Source organism: Mus musculus, chromosome 3, assembly GCF_000001635.26.
Source record: "Mus musculus strain C57BL/6J chromosome 3, GRCm38.p6 C57BL/6J".
Classification (NCBI taxonomy): Eukaryota; Metazoa; Chordata; class Mammalia; order Rodentia; family Muridae; genus Mus; species Mus musculus.
This window is the reverse complement of record NC_000069.6, coordinates 135,405,882-135,424,965: the sequence shown is the minus strand read 5'-3', so window position 1 is coordinate 135,424,965 and position 19,084 is coordinate 135,405,882. Positions and strand designations below refer to the sequence as shown.

Genomic DNA, 19,084 nt, shown 5'->3' with positions numbered 1-19,084 from the left:
TTTTTGGTGTATCATTTGCTATGCCATAGCTCATAGACATGTTCTATATCCAAAAACCTTCAATTATCCAATTGTACTTGGTCAATCTGATCAGGTTAAAAATGATAGTAATTTTAAAAAAACTTTTCATCACCTGCTACTTTTCTTTTTAGTGTTTTAGTGAAAAAAATGATCAGAGTTAAATTTAAACAGTTCAAAGAACAGTTTACTTTTCTTTTTTTTTTTTTAGATTTTTTTTTTAAATTAGGTATTTTCCTCGTTTACATTTTCAATGCTATCCCAAAGGTCCCCCATACCCACCCCCCCCCAACAGTTTACTTTTCAAACTTAAAATACCAACAAAAAAATAAAGCTGATTACAGCTCGATGTTACGTGGGCATACCAAATGCTGAATGTTACAGAACACTGATGTCAAGTTTCCAGGATACTTTTACCAGGTACTTGCTCTGGCCTTCCCTTAGCTCTAGTACTTGTGGTCTGTTTAAAGAATTTAAACGAGACACAGGATAGTGAAGACAAGAGTTTATTAAATGATAAAGTAGGGTACTCACAAAGGGGAGAAGAGACCAAAGGGAACACTATAGAGGTGAACAATTTCATGAGGTGACAGTGGATAACAGCTAAACTATGGTGTTGTGACATGTTTTTTAAGTAGGCTTTGTACTATTTAAGTCTCTTGAATAGACAATTTTCCGATTTCCTTGATAGGCCCATTTGGATGAACTCATAAAGGAGGGAGAACAGTGGTTACACCTTTATTCTTCCCAGAAAGCTCTCCTTTTCAGCACCAGATAGCAAACTTAAGATCTTTGGCTCAGTTTAGAATGTCATGTTTTCACCAAGGCCAGAGATTTTTTTTTTTTTTTGACCAGTAATCAGAGTTGCAGTTTCAGTTCCGAGGATTGTAAGCTGCAGACTGAACTTGGGGTCGGTCCATCCTCAGTGACCTTCAAGCCTGCTCATCTGACTAGCTTGCTATTCAACAGTAGGCTCCTGGGTCAAAAGCCCTTAACTCCACAGCGAATGCATTACCCTGGCTATTCTAACCTCAGCCAAGATAGGTAAGTAAAACCACTCCAATACCTTTACATTTTACAAGACGTAAGCCCCGTGTCACAGAAACTCCACAAGACAAGCGTGGTTATCCCAGCATTTGGAAGATGAAGATACTCATAGTTATCAGCCTCCTGAATGTCAGTTCAGGCTGGGTTACATGACTGTCTAAAAAAGGGGGTGGGGGGCAAACACATTTCCCCCCTTTAAAAAGAAAAGCCTTTGACTGCTTGGGCAGAACTGACTAAAGTTGCGGAGGAAAAAACAATCAGTGGGTAACTTTGGGTTTCTTTCAAAACCCGGCCACCCGCTTCCGCAGACGTCAAGGGTCGAAAGCGGACGCCCACCCCCGCAGCCGAGCCGAGGACAGGCCGGGCTCCGTACGCTGGGCGCTGCGTTGCGCTCGGCTCCGCTCCGCAGCGCGCACGTCACTCGCCGCGCGCCAATCGCGGCCCGGCGGGCCACCTCCCGCCCGAGCCCGCGAGCCCGCCGGCCGCTTCCGCTCTCACGCAAGCGCAGCAGCCGGGCAGCGGACGCCGCCGGCGGCAGGATGGTCCTGGACAGCGTGGCCCGCATCGTGAAGGTGCAGCTGCCCGCCTACCTCAAGCAGCTCCCGGTCCCCGACAGCATCACCGGGTTCGCCCGCCTCACAGGTAACCCTCCCGCCGCCGTCCCATCCTCGCGCGCCGCCCCCGTGGGGGCAGCGGTGGAGAGCGCGGCGCGGCGCGGGGCGGGCCGGGGCGGGGCGTCAGGCCTTGGCACGTGACCCGCGGCCGGCGTGCGCCTGCGCGGCGCGAGGCGGCCCCGGGAAGGGTTCCTTTCCCGGGCGACCGACCCAACGGGTTAATGCCGGGGAGTAGGTGCTGAGGTAGGAGCGACGCGGCTCGTTCCTGAACTCACTGTCGCATGCATCTTGTAAAGCACTTTCCAAGTCCTCGCTGTGTGAGGCGCCCAGCGCGTGGGGAAGAAGTACTGCCTCCACGCCATGCCCGTGTATGATGCCTGTATTAACGAAATCACCAGTGACCTCCCTTCCCGACAGCACTTGGAGGCTTGAAGTCACCTATCATGGAGGCATTTGAGGTCACCTCCATAACTACAGTTCCTGGAGCAAGTTGAGGTGCAGAAAAAGTAGCCGGATGTATTCCTAGGCTCTATGATTTTGGAGCATTGAATCTATTGTGAATTAAGGTTCTGCCTGTATGAAAAGGTTCCCGCAGCTCAGTAATAAATATCTTGACTATATGCAGAATGCAGTCAGTACTTGATAGATTGTGTTGGGTTTGGAGCATGATGGTGTAGGTTAAATTTTTCTAAACCGTGTCCGCAGACTGTATGAGATGGTGACAAAATCAGCAGTGCCTGAGGTCCCTAATATCAGCGAATGCAAACATGAATTTAGATAACTCGGAGGTGAGTAGTCTAGAGACATTTGACTTGAAATACAATAATTGGGAGACTTGGAAGAAAAAGTAATTCCGTGTACCAGAAGATGGAGTTCATACCAAATTGTTGAGGAGTATTTGGAGATGGGTGTCAGCCCCATTCCAAGGAAATTATTTTGTTTGCAGTTTGGCTTTTCCTGAGTGAGTTCCTCAAACAGATGTGCATTTGATACTCGCCCCTCCCAGGGATAAAAAGTAAAAACAAAAGAGACTCATGTGTTTATATGGATACACCTATACCATACAGACTTTAACAGAGAGATTTTTTTTTTAATTGTCACTGACAACTGCTCTGTTAACAAGTAGGTTTTAAGCTTTTAACGTGTTTAAACATTAGATCCAGTAGAGTGTATGAAAGAGATTAGAAAGCACTGTAGCTGACGAATCCACACCAAGGAAACATGCAGACACTTGAAGTAACATAAAAGTAACAAGAACAAAAAATTCCAAATCTTCTGTTCTCTATAAATATCAAAATTTCTTGGTCCTGTGCCCTTATTTTTAAAAACTGTAGCAAGTACATGACTTGACTTCCCTCCCCTGCCATTTCTTTACCTCGGCACTGTTTCGTGTAACCCTCCTGCAGGTATTCTGACAGTACTGATCTTGTCCTCTGCCTTCCTGCCCCTTTATAGCTTGAAATTTAGAGTTCTATATTTCAAATAAGTGCGTTGTAGTAGTTTAATGTTAGTATACATAAACCAATTGTTTTTTCTCTTCTGAATGGTATAGTCTTGAATGTAATTCACTAAAACTGGGAATTCAAAGCCAAAGAGGCATAGTCATTTTGTGGCATTGTTCTGCTTTGCCAATTTGTCTTAATAATACACATTAATTAGGAGTTTAATCCGTTTTTTTCTCACCCTACTGAAGGGCATCTTGCATGTGTTGGTTATGACTGTGGCTGCATTTATGTTAGTTTCAGGTTTTTGTGGATGAAATGTTGTTGAAGCAGGTTATGACTCTTTGTTTAGTGGCTAGAAAGCCTTATAAGCCTTATAAGCTTATGTCCTTACAGGTCTATTCATTCTGTCAGTAAATAATTCTTATTAAAGCCACTCAGGAAATTCAGCCATACCTTGCCCCTCCTAAACCAACAGTGTGCAGTAGCTTTCTCTCTAGAATTATGAAATATTTGATGTTAGCACTGTTTCTTAAAAATAACAACCACTCTGGCGTCCTCTCAGTTTCAGTCAGGGTCTCCTGTGACGCAGGCGGCTTCAGACGTCACTGAGGGTAATCTCGAACTCATGATCCTTCTGCCCTCGCCTTGCTAGGAACAGGCCCGGTGAAATGTGAGTGGCAGTTTAGTAGTAGCTATTTAAGCCCCAACACAGTGTCTACAAGTCTAGTTATAATCTGAATTGCTAGCTTGTCCAAGAAACATGAGCTTGCTTGCAGTAATGGCTTTCTGAGAACATTCTGTCTGGAATCTGACAATAACAGTTACAGAGTCTGTTTTGGAGGGCTGGTAAAACCCTGCAGGCTACTTTTCACCAGGTGTCCCCTTCAAAGTATATCATAATAATGTGATGTTTGTTTTCTTAAGGGAGCTACTTGAAGAATCTTTCATGTAGATTTTCATTCAAATAAAAACTTAGAAGACAGCTTTTAAGAAATTCATTTACATCTTTAGAAGACCAAAAGTGTCCTCATTTTCTTCCGTGAGAATCAGCCAGAAAAGGTTGTAGTTCACATCACCACTTCCCCTATTTAGATTTAGCTAGCTCCCTGCCCCACAGTTCCCTCATGATGAGTCTGCATTCTTAGAAAACATGCCGGTTCTAAATTACCACACAGGATTTAAATACTGACAGTTTGGATCTGTCAGAAACTATCTTTCTTTCTGTTAGATTCTCAAGAACAGTGCCTTTAAGCTGGTATAATTCTGCTCTTTGGAAACATAATACACTGATCTTAAAAAACATTTTCTATCATCTTAGGAAGCTTTAAAAATAAAAATGTAGGAAGAAAAATGTCCCTGTTCAAAAGCCAGAAGGCAGTTTATCCCTAGATTCATAAACTAGTCGGGATATTCGTTCAAGAAAATTTGTTCAGTTCTTGGAACTTGACAAAAAAGTTAACTTAAAACCCAGCAAGTGTGAGACTTTAATAATGCTTTTTTCACTGGTATGGTGGTACATACCTTTGATCCCAGCACTTGGGAGGCCAAGGCAGATGGATCTGTGTTCATGGCCAGTCTTGTCTATATAGTGAGTTCCAGGATAGACAGGACTACACAGAGAAATCCTGTCTCAAAAAAGAAAAAAAAAAGGTATTTTCCAGGGTAACACAGGCCTGAGATAGTTCATTCCTTTACTTTTGCCCAAAGGGACAAGTTTTAAGCCTATAATTTAGCAGGAAGATAGGTTGAAAACATACATCCACATAAGGTCTTGCTCATGTATGTTTGTATCACTCTTATTTATAATGATCTTTCAAATTGGAAGCATCCCAAATATCTACCTATCACCAGGAAAGCCAATTTTATTCCTGAAGTAGTACATTGGTCAGCAATAAAAAGAAATGAGTTTCTAATCTACTGGATGAAAAGTAACAACTTTATGTTGAATAAAAGAACATTTGATTACAGAAATCTGTAGTAGAGGAATAGGCTTGAAAAATTCAGAAAAGGACTTCCTTAGGATATACAGAAAAGTTTGCTGGTGACTATAGGGTACCAATACTTGTCACAAGGCAGAACCAACTGCTTGATATGTTTATTTTACTCTAAATACACCTCAATTTTTAAAAAATGGGACAAAGGTGAGTTTTCTCAATAAAAAAATGAGTAAAAACAAAAGATAGTTGTTTTTATTAACATGTAAATAATTTCTAAAAGATAAGAATTTAACTTTAGAAAATTTTTTGATAAGTTGGGGAAATATATAGGTATTCTTAGATTATACGTTTTTCTTTCTCCTAGTCAGCCCAACTATGCTTAAAAGCCAGTGGGATTAAGAATTAACTTGGGGGGGTTGGAGAGGTGGCTCAGTGGTTAAGAGCATTGAGTGCTCTTCCAGAGGAGCTGGGTTCAATTCCCAGCGCCCATATGGCAGCTCACAACTGTCTGTAACTCCAGGATCCGTAACACCCTCACACAGGCACACATGTATGTATACATGTATGTATGTATAAGAATTAACTTAGTCTCTGTGGATAGTGTTTGGGGCTCGGACATTTTCTGCCATATAGCGATTTCAAAAGTTAAATTTCCTTAAGCCATCACATATTTATTGAATATCTGTGATAGGCCATGCAACTTTCTAGGTCCTAGGATATTGCTGTGTTCATCATAGAATGGGGAAATTTTTTGAAAGTTTATTAAATTTATTGGCCCTTTACTAGTTAATATCAGGCTTTAAGCAGTAATAGTAAAGTATTCAATTATATTAATGACTTTCCTCACACTAGAGAGATGGAGTCAGGGGGAACTGCTGAGACAGGATTGGCACTTTAAGACTAGATTGGGTTATATAAATTGAGTTCTAGGACTTTGTCATAGGAACCTCTGTTATAGCCTGCACTGTGGCCTTTCCCCCTTTCCCTCCTTTCTTTTCTTTCCCTCTCTCTCTTTAAAAACAAGAAAAGTTCATGTGTGTGAGTGTTTTGCCTACATGTGTATCTGTGACCCACATATACGTGTACCAGGTGTGTGTGAAAGACACAAGAGGGCACTGGGTCCCCTGAAACTGGAACTTCATACAACTGTGAGCCACCATGTGGGTGCTGGGAGCTGAATTCACATCCTCTGGAAGAGAGTTCTCCCAGCCTCTGAGCTGGCTCCAGCCCTCTTTCTTCTTGTTGTGGTCCCTGTAGCTCAGACTGACTTGGAACTGGTGGCCCAGGCTGTTGTCACATTCACAAGCTGTCCTCTTGCCTCGCGTCATGGCCCACTGACCCAGCAGCAGAGGGTTTTCAATGTTAGAGAAATAGAAATAATGTTTTGTGTCTTAGCTGTAAATAATGCATTAAAAATTCATCAAGAAAACAGTAAGCAAGGTTTTTATGGCATTATATGTGAACTTGAAAAGGATCCTAGTTGCATATTTCTTTTTAATAATAGCAAATGATTTATTGGTTGAATTATCAATCATGGAACTCCTCAATAACAATATAAGGTAAGTAGTAATTCACCAGAGTATGGATTGGAGGCACTAATTTTAATTACTTTGATAACAAAATTTAGTCACAAACTCCCAACAAGTTCCCACTATAACTGCTAGTCAGTGAAACCACCATCAGCTGCCCAAAGCTCATTCATTTTTCTTTTGACAAGAGGTGGTAGAAGGTACTGTGGAAAGGCTGTGTTTGCTAGTCCAGCACCATAGTGCCACTTAGGACCCTCAGATAGCTGGACAGAAGATAGAAGAGGAGGGAAGGCTGCTGGAGACGTGTAGTGTGAGTCTTCCGGCAACACACGGTGTCTGCAACTACAGGGGAACACAAAGCTTTGGGATGTGGCTGTAAAGGATGTGGCTTTGGGGTGTGGCTTCTAGAGGTAGGCAGGGGGTCAGAGGTGGGTGCTGGCTAGGGCATCAGGAACAGGGAGGGAGTTCCTTTCTACTTCTAAGTCCTTTTTAATCTCCTCAAGTTTTTTAGCCAGGTTTAGCAGGTCACAGTTCTAAGCCAGATACATTCCAATCATGTTGCCCAATGTAAATCAAGGCAGGAACTGGATAGTGTTGTCAGTGGGGAGGGGGAGGGTGTGAAGGGGGCCTGTCCTAGTTTCTTAGGATATTCCATCTTGGGCTGGAGATGTAGCTCAGTTGGTAATGTCACAAAGCCCTGGTTAAATCTTCACTACCACATACGCCTGGCATGGTGGCACATACCTGTGGTCTCAGCATTCACACTGTACAGACAGGAGGATTAGAAGTTCAAGGCCAGCTTGAGATACAAAGCTGCCCTTTCTGCATATATAGATACACACACACACACACACATGCATATATCCCTTCCTGAGATCCGTGTGTACTCTATATGGCTTTACAGTGGTTGGTTAGGGTTGAGGGTATATATAACTCAGTGATGAGGACGTGCTGGCTGTGTGAGATCTAGAGTTCAAACTCCAGCACTACAAGGAAAAGAGGAGGGTTTCTCTATCGTGATCAGCAACATCATAGGAAACCTAATTCTTCTTCCTTAAGGAGCTCCTCTGACCTTCTTGCTTCTCTCTCTCTTTCTTTCTTTTTCAGTGTACTATTACTTGCTCTCCATGTTTTATTTCCTCCTTTTCTCTGGTGATGCCAGTTCTTCTGCCTTCTTAATCTTACTGCTTATCATAATTGCTGGTTATAAAAGTCATATAACTTTTGGGACCCTGCTCAGTAACAATGTAATTATGTCTGAGTGTTTTTTTTTTTAATTAGAAACAGGTAATTTTTCTTTCCCTTAAATTAGAAACAGCAAGGAAAAAATTGTCTAAGTTCTTTTAATTAAGAGAAAATTTTAAGAAAATTCAACCATTTTACCCTAAAGTACAAAGCAAAATGTTCCCTGTTTTTTTGTTTGTTTGTTTGTTTTTAATAGACCAAGTGCAGCTTGTCAGCCAGTGCTGTCTGGGAGGGCAACTTCTAGCCAAAACGCATTCTCTCCCACCTCCAGTGCACTTGAGACTTCCATCGTCAATCCTGGCTTGTTTCCTGGCCAATAATATCCCTTATAAAGGTGCCTCCAGCCCATAAAAGAGACAAAAGCTTGCACTGAAGACAGCGCCTCACTGTAGCGTTGCTGAGTGGCAGGTCCCTGCTTACCAGTCCTTGTCCATCGGGGATGGATGGAACAGAGAGGACTGGAGGTTTCTGGCCCGCTCAGCTCCTTCCATGCAGACCCTGCCAAAGGAAGCTCTGTCTTCCTTAAAGCCTGTACTGTGCGTGTGTAAGGTCTAACCAGTGCTCCTGTTATCTACGACCTTACTCTGCTACGTTCTCTAGTGATGCTGACCTGCTACTCACCTGCCTCTTACACTGGAGAAGATGGACTGTTCCATGGATGGTATCAGAGCCCTCCTTCCACATATCAAGTAAAACCAGAAGTCTAAAATCCAGAAAAAGCTTCCCTTCTTGCAGGATGCTCAGTCACGAATCAACCACTAAAACCTGTTGACTTCACTCTCTAAGCTACTGGTTGTTACATTGCCAGGGAATCAGTCGGGGTGCATTGCCTGTGTCACAACCACTGAGGCAGGAAGGTCTTGATACCAGCCTGGACTACGTAGCCAAGTTTCAGCCTGGCATGGCTTTCATAGTCAGTCCCTGGGTCAGTTCACAGGGCTTTTTTTTTTTCCATTTTTTATTAGGTATTTAGCTCATTTACATTTCCAATGCTATACCAAAAGTCCCCCTTACCCACCCACCCCCACTCCCCTACCCACCCACTCCCCCCCTTTGGGCCCTGGCGTTCCCCTGTACCGGGGCACACAAAGTCTGCGTGTCCAATGGGCCTCTCTTTCCAGTGATGGCCGACTAGGCCATCTTTTGATACATATGCAGCTAGAGTCAAGAGCTCAGGGGTACTGGTTAGTTCATAATGTTGTTCCACCTATAGGGTTGAAGATCCCTTTAGCTCCTTGGGTACTTTCTCTAGCTCCTCCATTGGGAGCCCTGTGATCCATCCATTACCTGACTGTGAGCATCCACTTCTGTGTTTGCTAGGCCCCGGCATAGTCTCACAAGAGACAGCTACATCTGGGTCCTTTCGATAAAATCTTGCTAGTATATGCAATGGTGTCAGCGTTTGGATGCTGATTATGGGGTGGATCCCTGGATATGGCAGTCTCTACATGGTCCATCCTTTCATCTCAGCTCCAAACTTTGTTTCTGTAACTCCTTCCATGGGTGTTTTGTTCCCACTTCTAAGGAGGGGCATAGTGTCCACACTTCAGTCTTCATTTTTCTTGAGTTTCATGTGTTTAGGAAATTGTATCTTATATCGTGGGTATCCTAGGTTTTGGGCTAGTATCCACTTATCAGTGAGTACATATTGTGTGAGTTCCTTTGTGATTGTGTTACCTCACTCAGGATGATGCTCTCCAGGTCCATCCATTTGGCTAGGCTTTTGTTTTTTAAAGAGGTTGGGAGTTATTCACAGGCCTCAGAAAATGTCCACAGGCTGATTATCAAGTTTTACAGAACCTCGATTCAGACAATTTCTCACAATTTTCTCTTTCTCTGCCTTGATAGTATGCTTCTTCTGGACTAGTCTTTGTGGATTTATTTATTTATTTATTTACTTATTGAGAACTGGTCTGTAGCACATGCTGGTCAGATAGATGCTACCTCAGTCCCCTGCGTGCTGGGTTATGAGCGTGCACCACCACCACACCAGGTTCAGTTTATTTCCGTAGGATTCGAGAAGCCTCATCTTCTCCACTCTAGCTCATGGCCCTCCTCTAACCCATCGTCCATCAGATTCTGCCTTGCCTTTGTAAATAGGTCATTTTCTAACTACATTTATGTGCTTCAGTGTTCCCCTATCATGCCCAGGGCAGATTCCTACCTACCTGTTGCATCTCAGAATGTCTCATCACGTGATACCTGCTCACATCTTTAATACTTCTTCCTCTGTATTCCAAAGATTCTACGGCACTGAGTGTCCCAGGCATTCCTAAGTGTCCGTGTGCACCTTGCCTGCAGTTATCCTAAGTGTCCGTGTGCACCTTGCCTGCAGTTAGCTCTGCCTTCGTCATCCGGGAACTGCTCTCTTACTCATCATTTAGAAAGGTCCATACAAGTGTCGGAGCTGAAGGTTTTGTTCATCTCGGCAACGAATTGTCACTTCTCGTCTACACGGCTGACCTATAGTTGCCCCCAGCTTACAGTATTGCAATCCTTTTTTATATGTCTCTATTCTGTACAGATGGAAAGCTCTTTTGTGGCAGTTCGTTGGTCTATAAATTTGGTGTCTTAAATCCATCTCTCACATGTTGATGAGGGTTTGTAAGGTTTAGAAGTTCCAGAAGCTAATTTCTGAGACGCCTGCAAGCCTTTCTCTGTCTTCATGTCATAAGCTGTGGGAGAAAGATAAACACAAACCAGGGGGTTCTATGGGAATCATCTAAATGTCTGCCTGATGAAGAAGAAACTCAGTTTAACTAAACGTCATTGTGGAGTTAGTTTATGCAAGGCTAGTGGAGGACTGGGGATTGGAATCCCTTGGAGAGGTGCCGGTCATTCCCATCACTGGAGCTTCGCGGCAGAATGTGTCAGTAGATTTCTTTCAGGTAGTGCTGTGCAGTGCTTGCTGAATGACAGGCAGGCAGGGGAGGTTTTCTGTGTTCTCTGTGTCATGAAGACTTGACTCCGACTTCTGCCTCGCCTCTTCCTTTCCGAAACCTTCCTGGCTCTTCCCTACACTTGCAGTCAGCTCACTGCTGTGCTGCCAGGCTGTTTGCTTGCTTGCTTGGTTTTGTTTTGTTACTTTTATGTCACCTTGTTTGTTTGCTTCGAGGCTCTCTCTTAGTACAGCGGTGACTCTCAGGTTTGTGTTCTGCTTCCTCATTGTCTGCCCTGTCCCCTCATCCTCCATCAGTGGGCATCCATTCCTAATGCAGCAACTAGAATATAAGCTACTTAGTAAACGGTGTTGATTAAAGGAATGAGTGGTTGTCATTCCTGTTTTACAGACAAATGAAACCTGGACTTAGACTAAAGATAAACAGTGATTAAGTTGTTTGCTGCATTCCTGGTCTGCCCCAGGCACTGCACTGTGCACCACACGTGTAGAAACAGCAAGGAGCTACTGTTTTTATGCTGAACAGTTTCTCCACAAAGTGGGTGCTACTTACACAGTAAAAATCTGTAACATACCGATTTACAAGAGGAAGTTCGTGAGATTTCATTTGGAAGCATCTGTTATGCACTTACATTTTTAGTGCATGTGTTTGCATGCTCACATGCATGTGTATTGATACACAGTATGCATGTGGAAGCCAGACAGCAGCCTTGAGTGTCATCCTCAGAATGCGGTCTGCCTACTCTGAGACACACTGTCTCACTGGTCTGGAACTCACCACCATGGCTGCCTAATTACAACTACATGTCACCATGCCTGGCTTTTTTTTTTTTTTTTAATGTGGATCTGGGGATTGGACTTGGGTTTTCACGATTATAGGGCAAGCATTTTAACTTACTGAGCCGTCCCCTAAGCCTTCTGCCCTTAAATCAGTAACCTAAACCAGAAGGGGACTGGTGGAATGGCTCACTGGGTAAAATTGCTTCCTGCGCAGGCCTGACAACCCGAATTAGATCTGCTTACTTCCCAGTGGAAGATGAGGACTAAGTCCAAACAGCCTGTTCCCTGACTACATGTGTCCAGTGTCCCATGTGTCCCATGTGTCCCAAACATCATATACGCTAATAACAATAGGAATGTACTAATAATAATAGTAAATGAGAAGGGGGTGGTTATAAGGTCTAAAAGCAAATGTTCAGGAATAATAGAAGTTACCTGGTTACCTGTAGGAAGAAACAGCATACTTTATTTTTGGTGATGTTCTCAGATCCATAATTTTAAAACTTAATTGTTCTGAACCTTAAATACAATGCTAAAGAAATGAAGGTATACATTTTGAATGTCTTAGTAAAAAGTAAACTAGCAGATTGAGCCAAGCAGTGTTTAGGTACTGAGAATACAGTGGTGACCCAGATGTATGACCATGGTGACCTCATGCTCTTGTAGACCTTTATTGTAAGTGGGACACTTGGGCGGTTGAAAGAAGCCATTAACACACATGTTTCCAGGGCCTGGAGAGATAGCTCAGCACTTAAGATCGCTGGTTGCTCTTCCAGAAGACCCAAGTTTTTTACTGTGGTGGGCCAGAGACAGCAAGCAGATCCTCAGGGCTTGCCAGGCAGTCAGCCTAGCAAAAAGGTGAGTTTGTAAGCCAGTGAGAGACCCCGTCTCAAGACAATAAATCAGAGAGCAATAGAGGAAGACACCCAGTTTCTTACTTTGACTTTGTGTGCACAACATACACATATACCACAGAAATACTAACAGCCGGGATTATAGAAGGGTGCTTCCATGTCGCTCTAGTGATTCTAAAATACTATATTGAGTAATACTTAATATTTTCTATATTCAGTGATTTTTTTGCTTATATAGATGAGTTATTTCATTTCTGTCTCTGGCACTGTTGAATCAAAACAATTCTGTTTGCATTTTGGTAGGCCCTCACTCTGCCACTGAGGCACACGCTGGAAGAGGAACTGGTGGGACGCAGTGGTTAGGTAGTAGCGTCTCTTTAGAATAGTTCTATTAAGAGAAAAACATTTCTTTGTGGATCTGTGGGATGTGACATGTGGTGCTGTAGAACAGGCTTGGATTTAGGCTGATAAACTAGTCCTGCTTAGTGTGCATTTAATCTACGTAGAATAACGTGCGGTTCTCAAAGCTGACAGCGTTAGATGAGTTGGTCCGGCTGCATTCTGAAGCGCAGCGCATCACTTAGCAACAGTGTTTGTTAGCATCCTTATCACATAGGCTTTTCTTAGCTAGGCTGCAGTGCCAGCCGGGTGTCAGGCAGGTCAGAGGGTGCCCAGAGGTGACTGGGAACGCTCTCAGACATTCCAGAGCCATTTCATTTGCATTGTCTGTATTTCATGTGTTCAAAAGGCTGACTGGATATTCTAAGAGGTGTTTAATAAGCAACTTAAAATGGGAATATTCAATGTGTAAAGGTTTCAATTAATTAAAATAGTCTTTTTAAAAAGGATTGTCTTTTTTACTTAAAGAGTAAGTTGACTGATCAGGATGTATTATATGAGAGAAGAATGTATTTTCAATAAAAGAAAAGTAAGTTGATACATTTGTTGCAATGGTTTGTCTGAAATTATAAATCAGAAGTAAAAGTTTTGTGGAAATCCCATTATATGGTTTTAGATACGGCATTAAAAAGAAAGGAGTGAAAATGTTTTCTAAATTTAATAAGACATTTTTGTTCATAATTATGTTGATTATAATTCCATATAAAAGTAAATACAAGCACAAATATATTTAGCAGATCTAATGAGATAGGATATTTAAAATAGTATTTGTTTCCAAGAATTTCAGTTTCACGAATGGAGTTAGGCTACAGATAAAATTCGATAGTCCTGGCTGGGTTGGGTCTGCTGTGTATATGGTTTACCGGTGAGGAGATAGGTTGTGAGATGCACGGGTGAGGCACCACGGTGAGCTAGAGAGGCCCTGCGTTCCTTCCAGGAGAGTCGTGCATTCTGACATCTGTGCTGTGTTCAGTTTCAGACTGGCTCCGCCTACTGCCCTTCCTCGGGGTACTTGCGCTTCTGGGCTACCTCGCAGTGCGCCCATTCTTCCCAAAGAAGAAGCAACAGAAGGATAGCTTGATCAATCTTAAGATACAAAAGGAAAATCCCAAGGTGGTGAATGAGATAAACATTGAAGATCTGTGTCTCACCAAAGCAGCTTATTGTAGGTGCTGGCGGTCCAAGACGGTAAGATAGCCATTTATACATAGGGTAAGACTGTGCGGTTACGATGGCCCTTCATACGGTAAGACATAGGGTAAGACTGTGCGGTTACGATGCTCCTTCAGTCCTCGGTTTTGAAATTCTGTGAGATTAGGAATTTCTCCATACTGTTTAATATTCAGAGCCGATAGTCCCAAATTGAGGTTTGCCCTTTTTTGCTTGATCGTGCCTGTAGTAGAGAGCAGAGAGCAGCGGACTCTGCTACGCTCCCGCTGTTCAGCGTCTGTCTAGAGCAGTGTTTTTTAGTGTTCCGGGATGAGGGGGGATTTAAGAATTTAAGATTTAATGAAAAGGAGTCTAAACCTTGATGTCTAAATAATTACTTAAATTTGATGTCAGTCTGTCACTTGGCAGGTTAAGCCAATTGCCAACTTGATTTTGATTGGGCCCCTCCCCTCTCCTTCTCCCTCCTTCCTCCCTTTCTCACACATACCAGGGTCTCATGTCCCACCCTAAATGGCCTAGAATTGGTGGTATTTACCAGGCAACGCTGGAACTCGGAGAAACTTAGGGCTCTTCCCCTGAGTGTTGGTGTGAAAGGTGTGGAGCCAGTTTGCCTCCCCTGAGTTACTTAACTTTTAATCTCTGGCTATGGGGTGTGGTTGTTGTTGTTGTGTGTTTTTTGCTGTTGTTTGTTTATTTTGTTTTTCAATCTTTTCTATTGGTATTGCAGATGGATACATATAAAATACCTTACATAGACTAAGCTAGTCAATGTAGCCATAAAAACATAAGTTTTAATGAGGGAAATGAACTGGGGGTGATAAGTATTCTAGTTGATATAAATCTGTTTTCTTGTGTTTAATGACAGTTATTTGAGACCTTAAGTACGATGTTTTTGTTACATTCTTTGTAACAGGAAGATTTTAGAAACAATATAATGGGCCTCAGTTAAAGTACAGGAAACTGATGGGATATTGGGAAGTCAACAGAAATCACATTTTTAAAGAAATGTTTATTGTCTCAAAAAAAAAAAAGAGAGAGAGGGAAAGAAAAAAAGGAAGAAAGAAAGAAAGAAAGAGAGAGAAAGAGAGAGAGAGAGAGAGAAAGGTTTCCTGGGAAGATGGCTCTGTGGATGAAGTTTTGCTGCCCAGGCGCAAGGACCTGAGTTCTGGTCTCAGAACCCCTCTAAGAGCCCAGCATGGTGGTGGGCTCCTGGGGTGAGGGATGGGGTGTGCTTCCTGGCCAGCCAGCAGGGACATTGCAGGTTCATTGAGAGGTCCTCTCTCAAAAATTAAGGTGGAGAAACAACTGGAGAAGGCATTGCTATGTCAGTCCCTGGCCCCCACATGTGCCCGCTCCAGTAAGCATGCATGCACGCGCGTGCTCACACACACACCCTTTATGCACAGGTGCCCAAGCTCGTAACCACACGAGGTCCCTGCTTTAATACAAGAAAAGCATGTTACAATAGGATTGCAATTTTGCTTTTAAAAAATGAATGCCATGGGGCTGGAAAGATGGCTCGGTGGTTAAGAGCATTGCCTGCTTTTCCAGAAGTCATGAGTCCAATTCCCAGCAACCACATGGTGGCTCACAACCATCTGTAATGGGATCTGATGCCCTCTTCTGGTTTGTCTGAAGATGGCAACAGTGCACTTAAATAAAACAGATAAATCTTAGGGAAAAAAATGAATAACTATAATCAGATGGACTGAGCATTTATATCACATCTTTTAACATTTTCACGAACTTTACTGTATGAGTTTTATAACATTGTAAAATGTACTTGCACGTACATTTTTTTATTTAAATGAGAAATTAGTTCCAATGTTGAGCTCCACAGAAATCAAAAGCTTATTTTGAGCCCTTTTTAAAGTTTTATAGTCACTGAGAAGGATTGCTCTGTAGACGAGCTGGCCTCAAACTCTGAGACCTGCCTGCCTCTGCCTCCTGAGAGCAGGAAAGAGTTTTCTATTTTCCTTCATTGCCTGGTGCATGGGGTGGGGGTGGGGTCTGTCAGGAAGCTCTGTGATGAACTTCTTTTGTAGTAAGTGGCACACTGGCTCCAAGAGCATTTCACAGATGTCCCTACTTCATGAATCTTGCTGTAAAATAACATTTACAATTCTCTTTCCTTTTAGTTTCCTGCCTGTGATGGATCCCATAATAAGCATAATGAATTGACAGGCGATAACGTGGGTCCTCTCATCCTGAAGAAGAAAGAAGTATAGCAGTGGCCATTTGAGATGAAACTCTGACAGAGTGTTTCCATGTGTGTTGTGCATAGAAAAGTCTTTGGAAGTTTTAACTCTCAGTACTGGTTGAATAATTATTTCTGCCAGTTATTTTCTTGCTACACTACTGCTTATATTTGGTACTTTATATAGTCAGTCATTTCTATAGAAATCAGATGGTCAAGTCTCATTCTGAAATTAAGTTTAATGTGTCTTTCAACAATAAAGTCAGCACTTCAGATTTTAATTAATTGGGAATTTAAAGTTTGACTGTGGGCCAAAAGTTATTTCTTTGTATATCAGTATTTCAACAGAATACATAGTTTTAAAAAAATTATCCTTTGTTCTGTTAAATGTATCTTTATATTGTCTTGTTTTGCTCATTTGAAGTCATTTGCCATTTTTTTGGCCTTTTGTGGAACTCTGCTGCTTTTAGAAGAATTATGAAAAATAATTGCCATCAACAATATTTTGAGGCAGTAAAACCCCTTGTTTTATAGAGACTTTCATCTTATTACCATGATTATCCCAATTTCTAAAAAGTAAATCAGATATAAAAATTTCCAATTAGAAACAATTATTTTCATCATAAAAATGGTTCACCTTACAAAAGCCTTGTTGTGTGTGTGAGGGTGTGAGGGTGTATATGTGTGTGTGAGTATGTGTGTGTGTGTGAGAGAGAGAGAGTATGTGTGTGTGTGTGTGGTGCTTAACTTGGAGACTGCTGGGTGGCAAGAGCACTCATGAACTAGAGTTTGAAGATCAGTTAGATATTAAATAACTGAATTTGCATTAAAATGATGCATAGTTCATTGCTCAAAATTATGTTTTATCTTTTCTGTTGTAAATTATAGAGAAACGGCAACAGGATATTAAGTTCTTGTATTCTAATGGATTGAATTTGTACATACTGAGAGAAAATATTTTGATCTTTTTTAAAAGAGATAACTCTTGTTGTATTTTTTTAACGTCACAAAATATAGATCAAACACTTGTGGGCATAATGACAGAAAAAAAGTCTGGAAGGACCAAGGACTATGACTATGACACAGCATGGTCCACTTGCACGGATAAGGACGAGGACTTAGCAAAGGTTGCTGCTTTTACTCTCTATTTCTCTTCCCCCCCCCCCCCCCCCGCAACAAACCTTTATATGCTTTGCTTTTAATTGATCTTTTCTTAATTGAGGCTTTGAATAGAATCGTCATAGCACAGTTAAGCTCTTTAGGCCCGAGTGATAAGACCTGATTGATTGTCTAAGGATAGGGTGGAGCCAGCAGGGCAGGAAGCATCATCACAAGTGGATTAGACAGAGGCTGTTCGAGGAGAGGAAGCCACACACGTGTTACAGCAAATACTGAAAAAACCAAAACACCAACAGTCCTTTCACGTCTGGCTCCTAAGTGAAATGACACGTCAAGGGCAAGGTAGGCTAAATAAAGAAGGTGGGCTTTAAGTATGTACTTCAGTTCTGCCGTGTTCCCCCAGAAGCAGGGTAAAAGCAAGACAGTTAAATCTGGGGACACTCACCTGTCTGCCTGCTGGAGTAGATGGACCATCTCTAGGATTTCTTCTTTATTAAATGAGCACACAGTATGCCTGGTACCACATGAATTCTGTTTGTTCTCTTTCTTTAGCTATCCTATCTAGCAGTTTGAGAAAGACTAGTGATGGCAAGCTAAAAAGGAAAATGATTACCAGTCAACTTGTCACAAAATTAAGTTACACTGACACAGTTTGTAGTCTTAGTTTGTGTATTGTAAAGTGTAAATAATGTTAAAACAGACAGACATGTTTTAGAAAGACTTATTTCATGTGTATGAGTGCCTGTCTGCCTGTCTGTGTGTCTGTCTGTGCACCATGCACATGCCTGGTGCCCGAGGAAGCCAGAGAGAATGTTGGATCCCTGGAACTGGAATTAACAGATAGTTGTGAGCTACCATGTGAATACTGGGAACTGAACCTGGTCTCCTACAAGAACATCCAGTGCTATTAACAACTGAGCCATCTCTCTAACCCTATAAAACTTTTAATAAAAGAGGTTATGATTGGTTTGAAGTAGCAACTGAAATGTGGAAGGAAGTATTCCGAAAGGCAGAAGTGGTACAAAGCCGTGTCTGCTCACTCCACTCATGGTACTGAGGATGGAACCCAGGGCCTCCCACACCCTGGCAAGAGCCCTTCACACTGAGCTCCGTCTTGAGTTGTATCTTTTCAATAGCATAAACCATTGAGACAAAATACAAGAAAGTTTTCCATATAGGTTTACTGGAATTTTTGAATTATTTGTGATTTTAGCCTACTATCAGAAGTCTCTTTAGTTTTATTTTACAAGTCTCATGTAAGAGCTATTCTTAAACTATTAAAGATACAACCTACTCGTTCATGATGTTTTCTTTTTTATGTATGTACGTGTGTATACACATGGGTCTGCAGATGGGAACATGGAGGCCCAGGGCTCAGTGTGCAGTGTCTTCCTCAACTGCTCTCTTGGTGTCTTAGGGTTTTACTGCTGCGAACAGACACCATGACCAAGGCAACTCTTCTAAGGACATCATTTAATTGGGGCTGGCTTACAGGTTCAGAAGTTCAGTCCATTATCATGAAGTAGGGACCGTGGCAGCGTCCAAGCAGGCATGGTGCAGGAGAAGCTGAGAGTTCTACATCTTCATCTGAAGTCGGCTAGTGGAAGACTGACTTCCAGGCAGCTAGGGTGAGGGTCTTAAAGCCCAGACCCACAGCGACACACCTACCCCAACAAGGCCACACCTACTCCAGCAGGGCCATACCTTCTAATAGTGCCACTCCCTGGGCCAAGCATATACAAACTATCTCACTCACTGAATTTAGAGCTCATAGCTTGAACTAGGCTGCGCAGCCTAGTGAGCCCCGGAACGGCTCGTCTCCTCCTCAGCA

At 42.4% G+C, this 19,084-nt stretch overlaps 1 protein-coding gene across 2 annotated transcripts; it reads left to right on the top strand.

Annotated features, from left to right (window-relative positions):
* The first annotated feature begins 926 nt into the window (after positions 1-926).
* Positions 927-18,554, top strand: Cisd2 (CDGSH iron sulfur domain 2). 2 transcript variants are annotated; one of them, XM_006501918.4, is made up of 4 exons: positions 927-1,062; positions 1,374-1,707; positions 13,741-13,955; positions 16,076-18,552. In XM_006501918.4, the coding sequence occupies exons 2-4, from the start codon at positions 1,605-1,607 to the stop codon at positions 16,163-16,165; spliced, it is 408 nt and encodes a 135-aa protein (XP_006501981.1). In that variant the 5' UTR covers positions 927-1,062; positions 1,374-1,604; the 3' UTR covers positions 16,166-18,552. The 2 variants fall into 2 exon arrangements, with proteins under 2 accessions (XP_006501981.1, NP_080178.1); NM_025902.3 differs by lacking the exon at positions 927-1,062 and having other exon boundaries at positions 1,533-1,707; positions 16,076-18,554.
* Positions 18,555-19,084: the final 530 nt, after the last annotated feature.

Coding starts and splice junctions, on each gene's coding strand:
- Cisd2 (NM_025902.3), top strand. CDS start 1,605: ATGGTCCTGGACAGCGTGGCCCGCATCGTGAAGGTGCAGCTGCCCGCC. Junction 1,708..13,740: donor CGGGTTCGCCCGCCTCACAG/GTAACCCTCCCG, acceptor TGCTGTGTTCAG/TTTCAGACTGGCTCCGCCTA. Junction 13,956..16,075: donor GGTGCTGGCGGTCCAAGACG/GTAAGATAGCCA, acceptor CTTTCCTTTTAG/TTTCCTGCCTGTGATGGATC.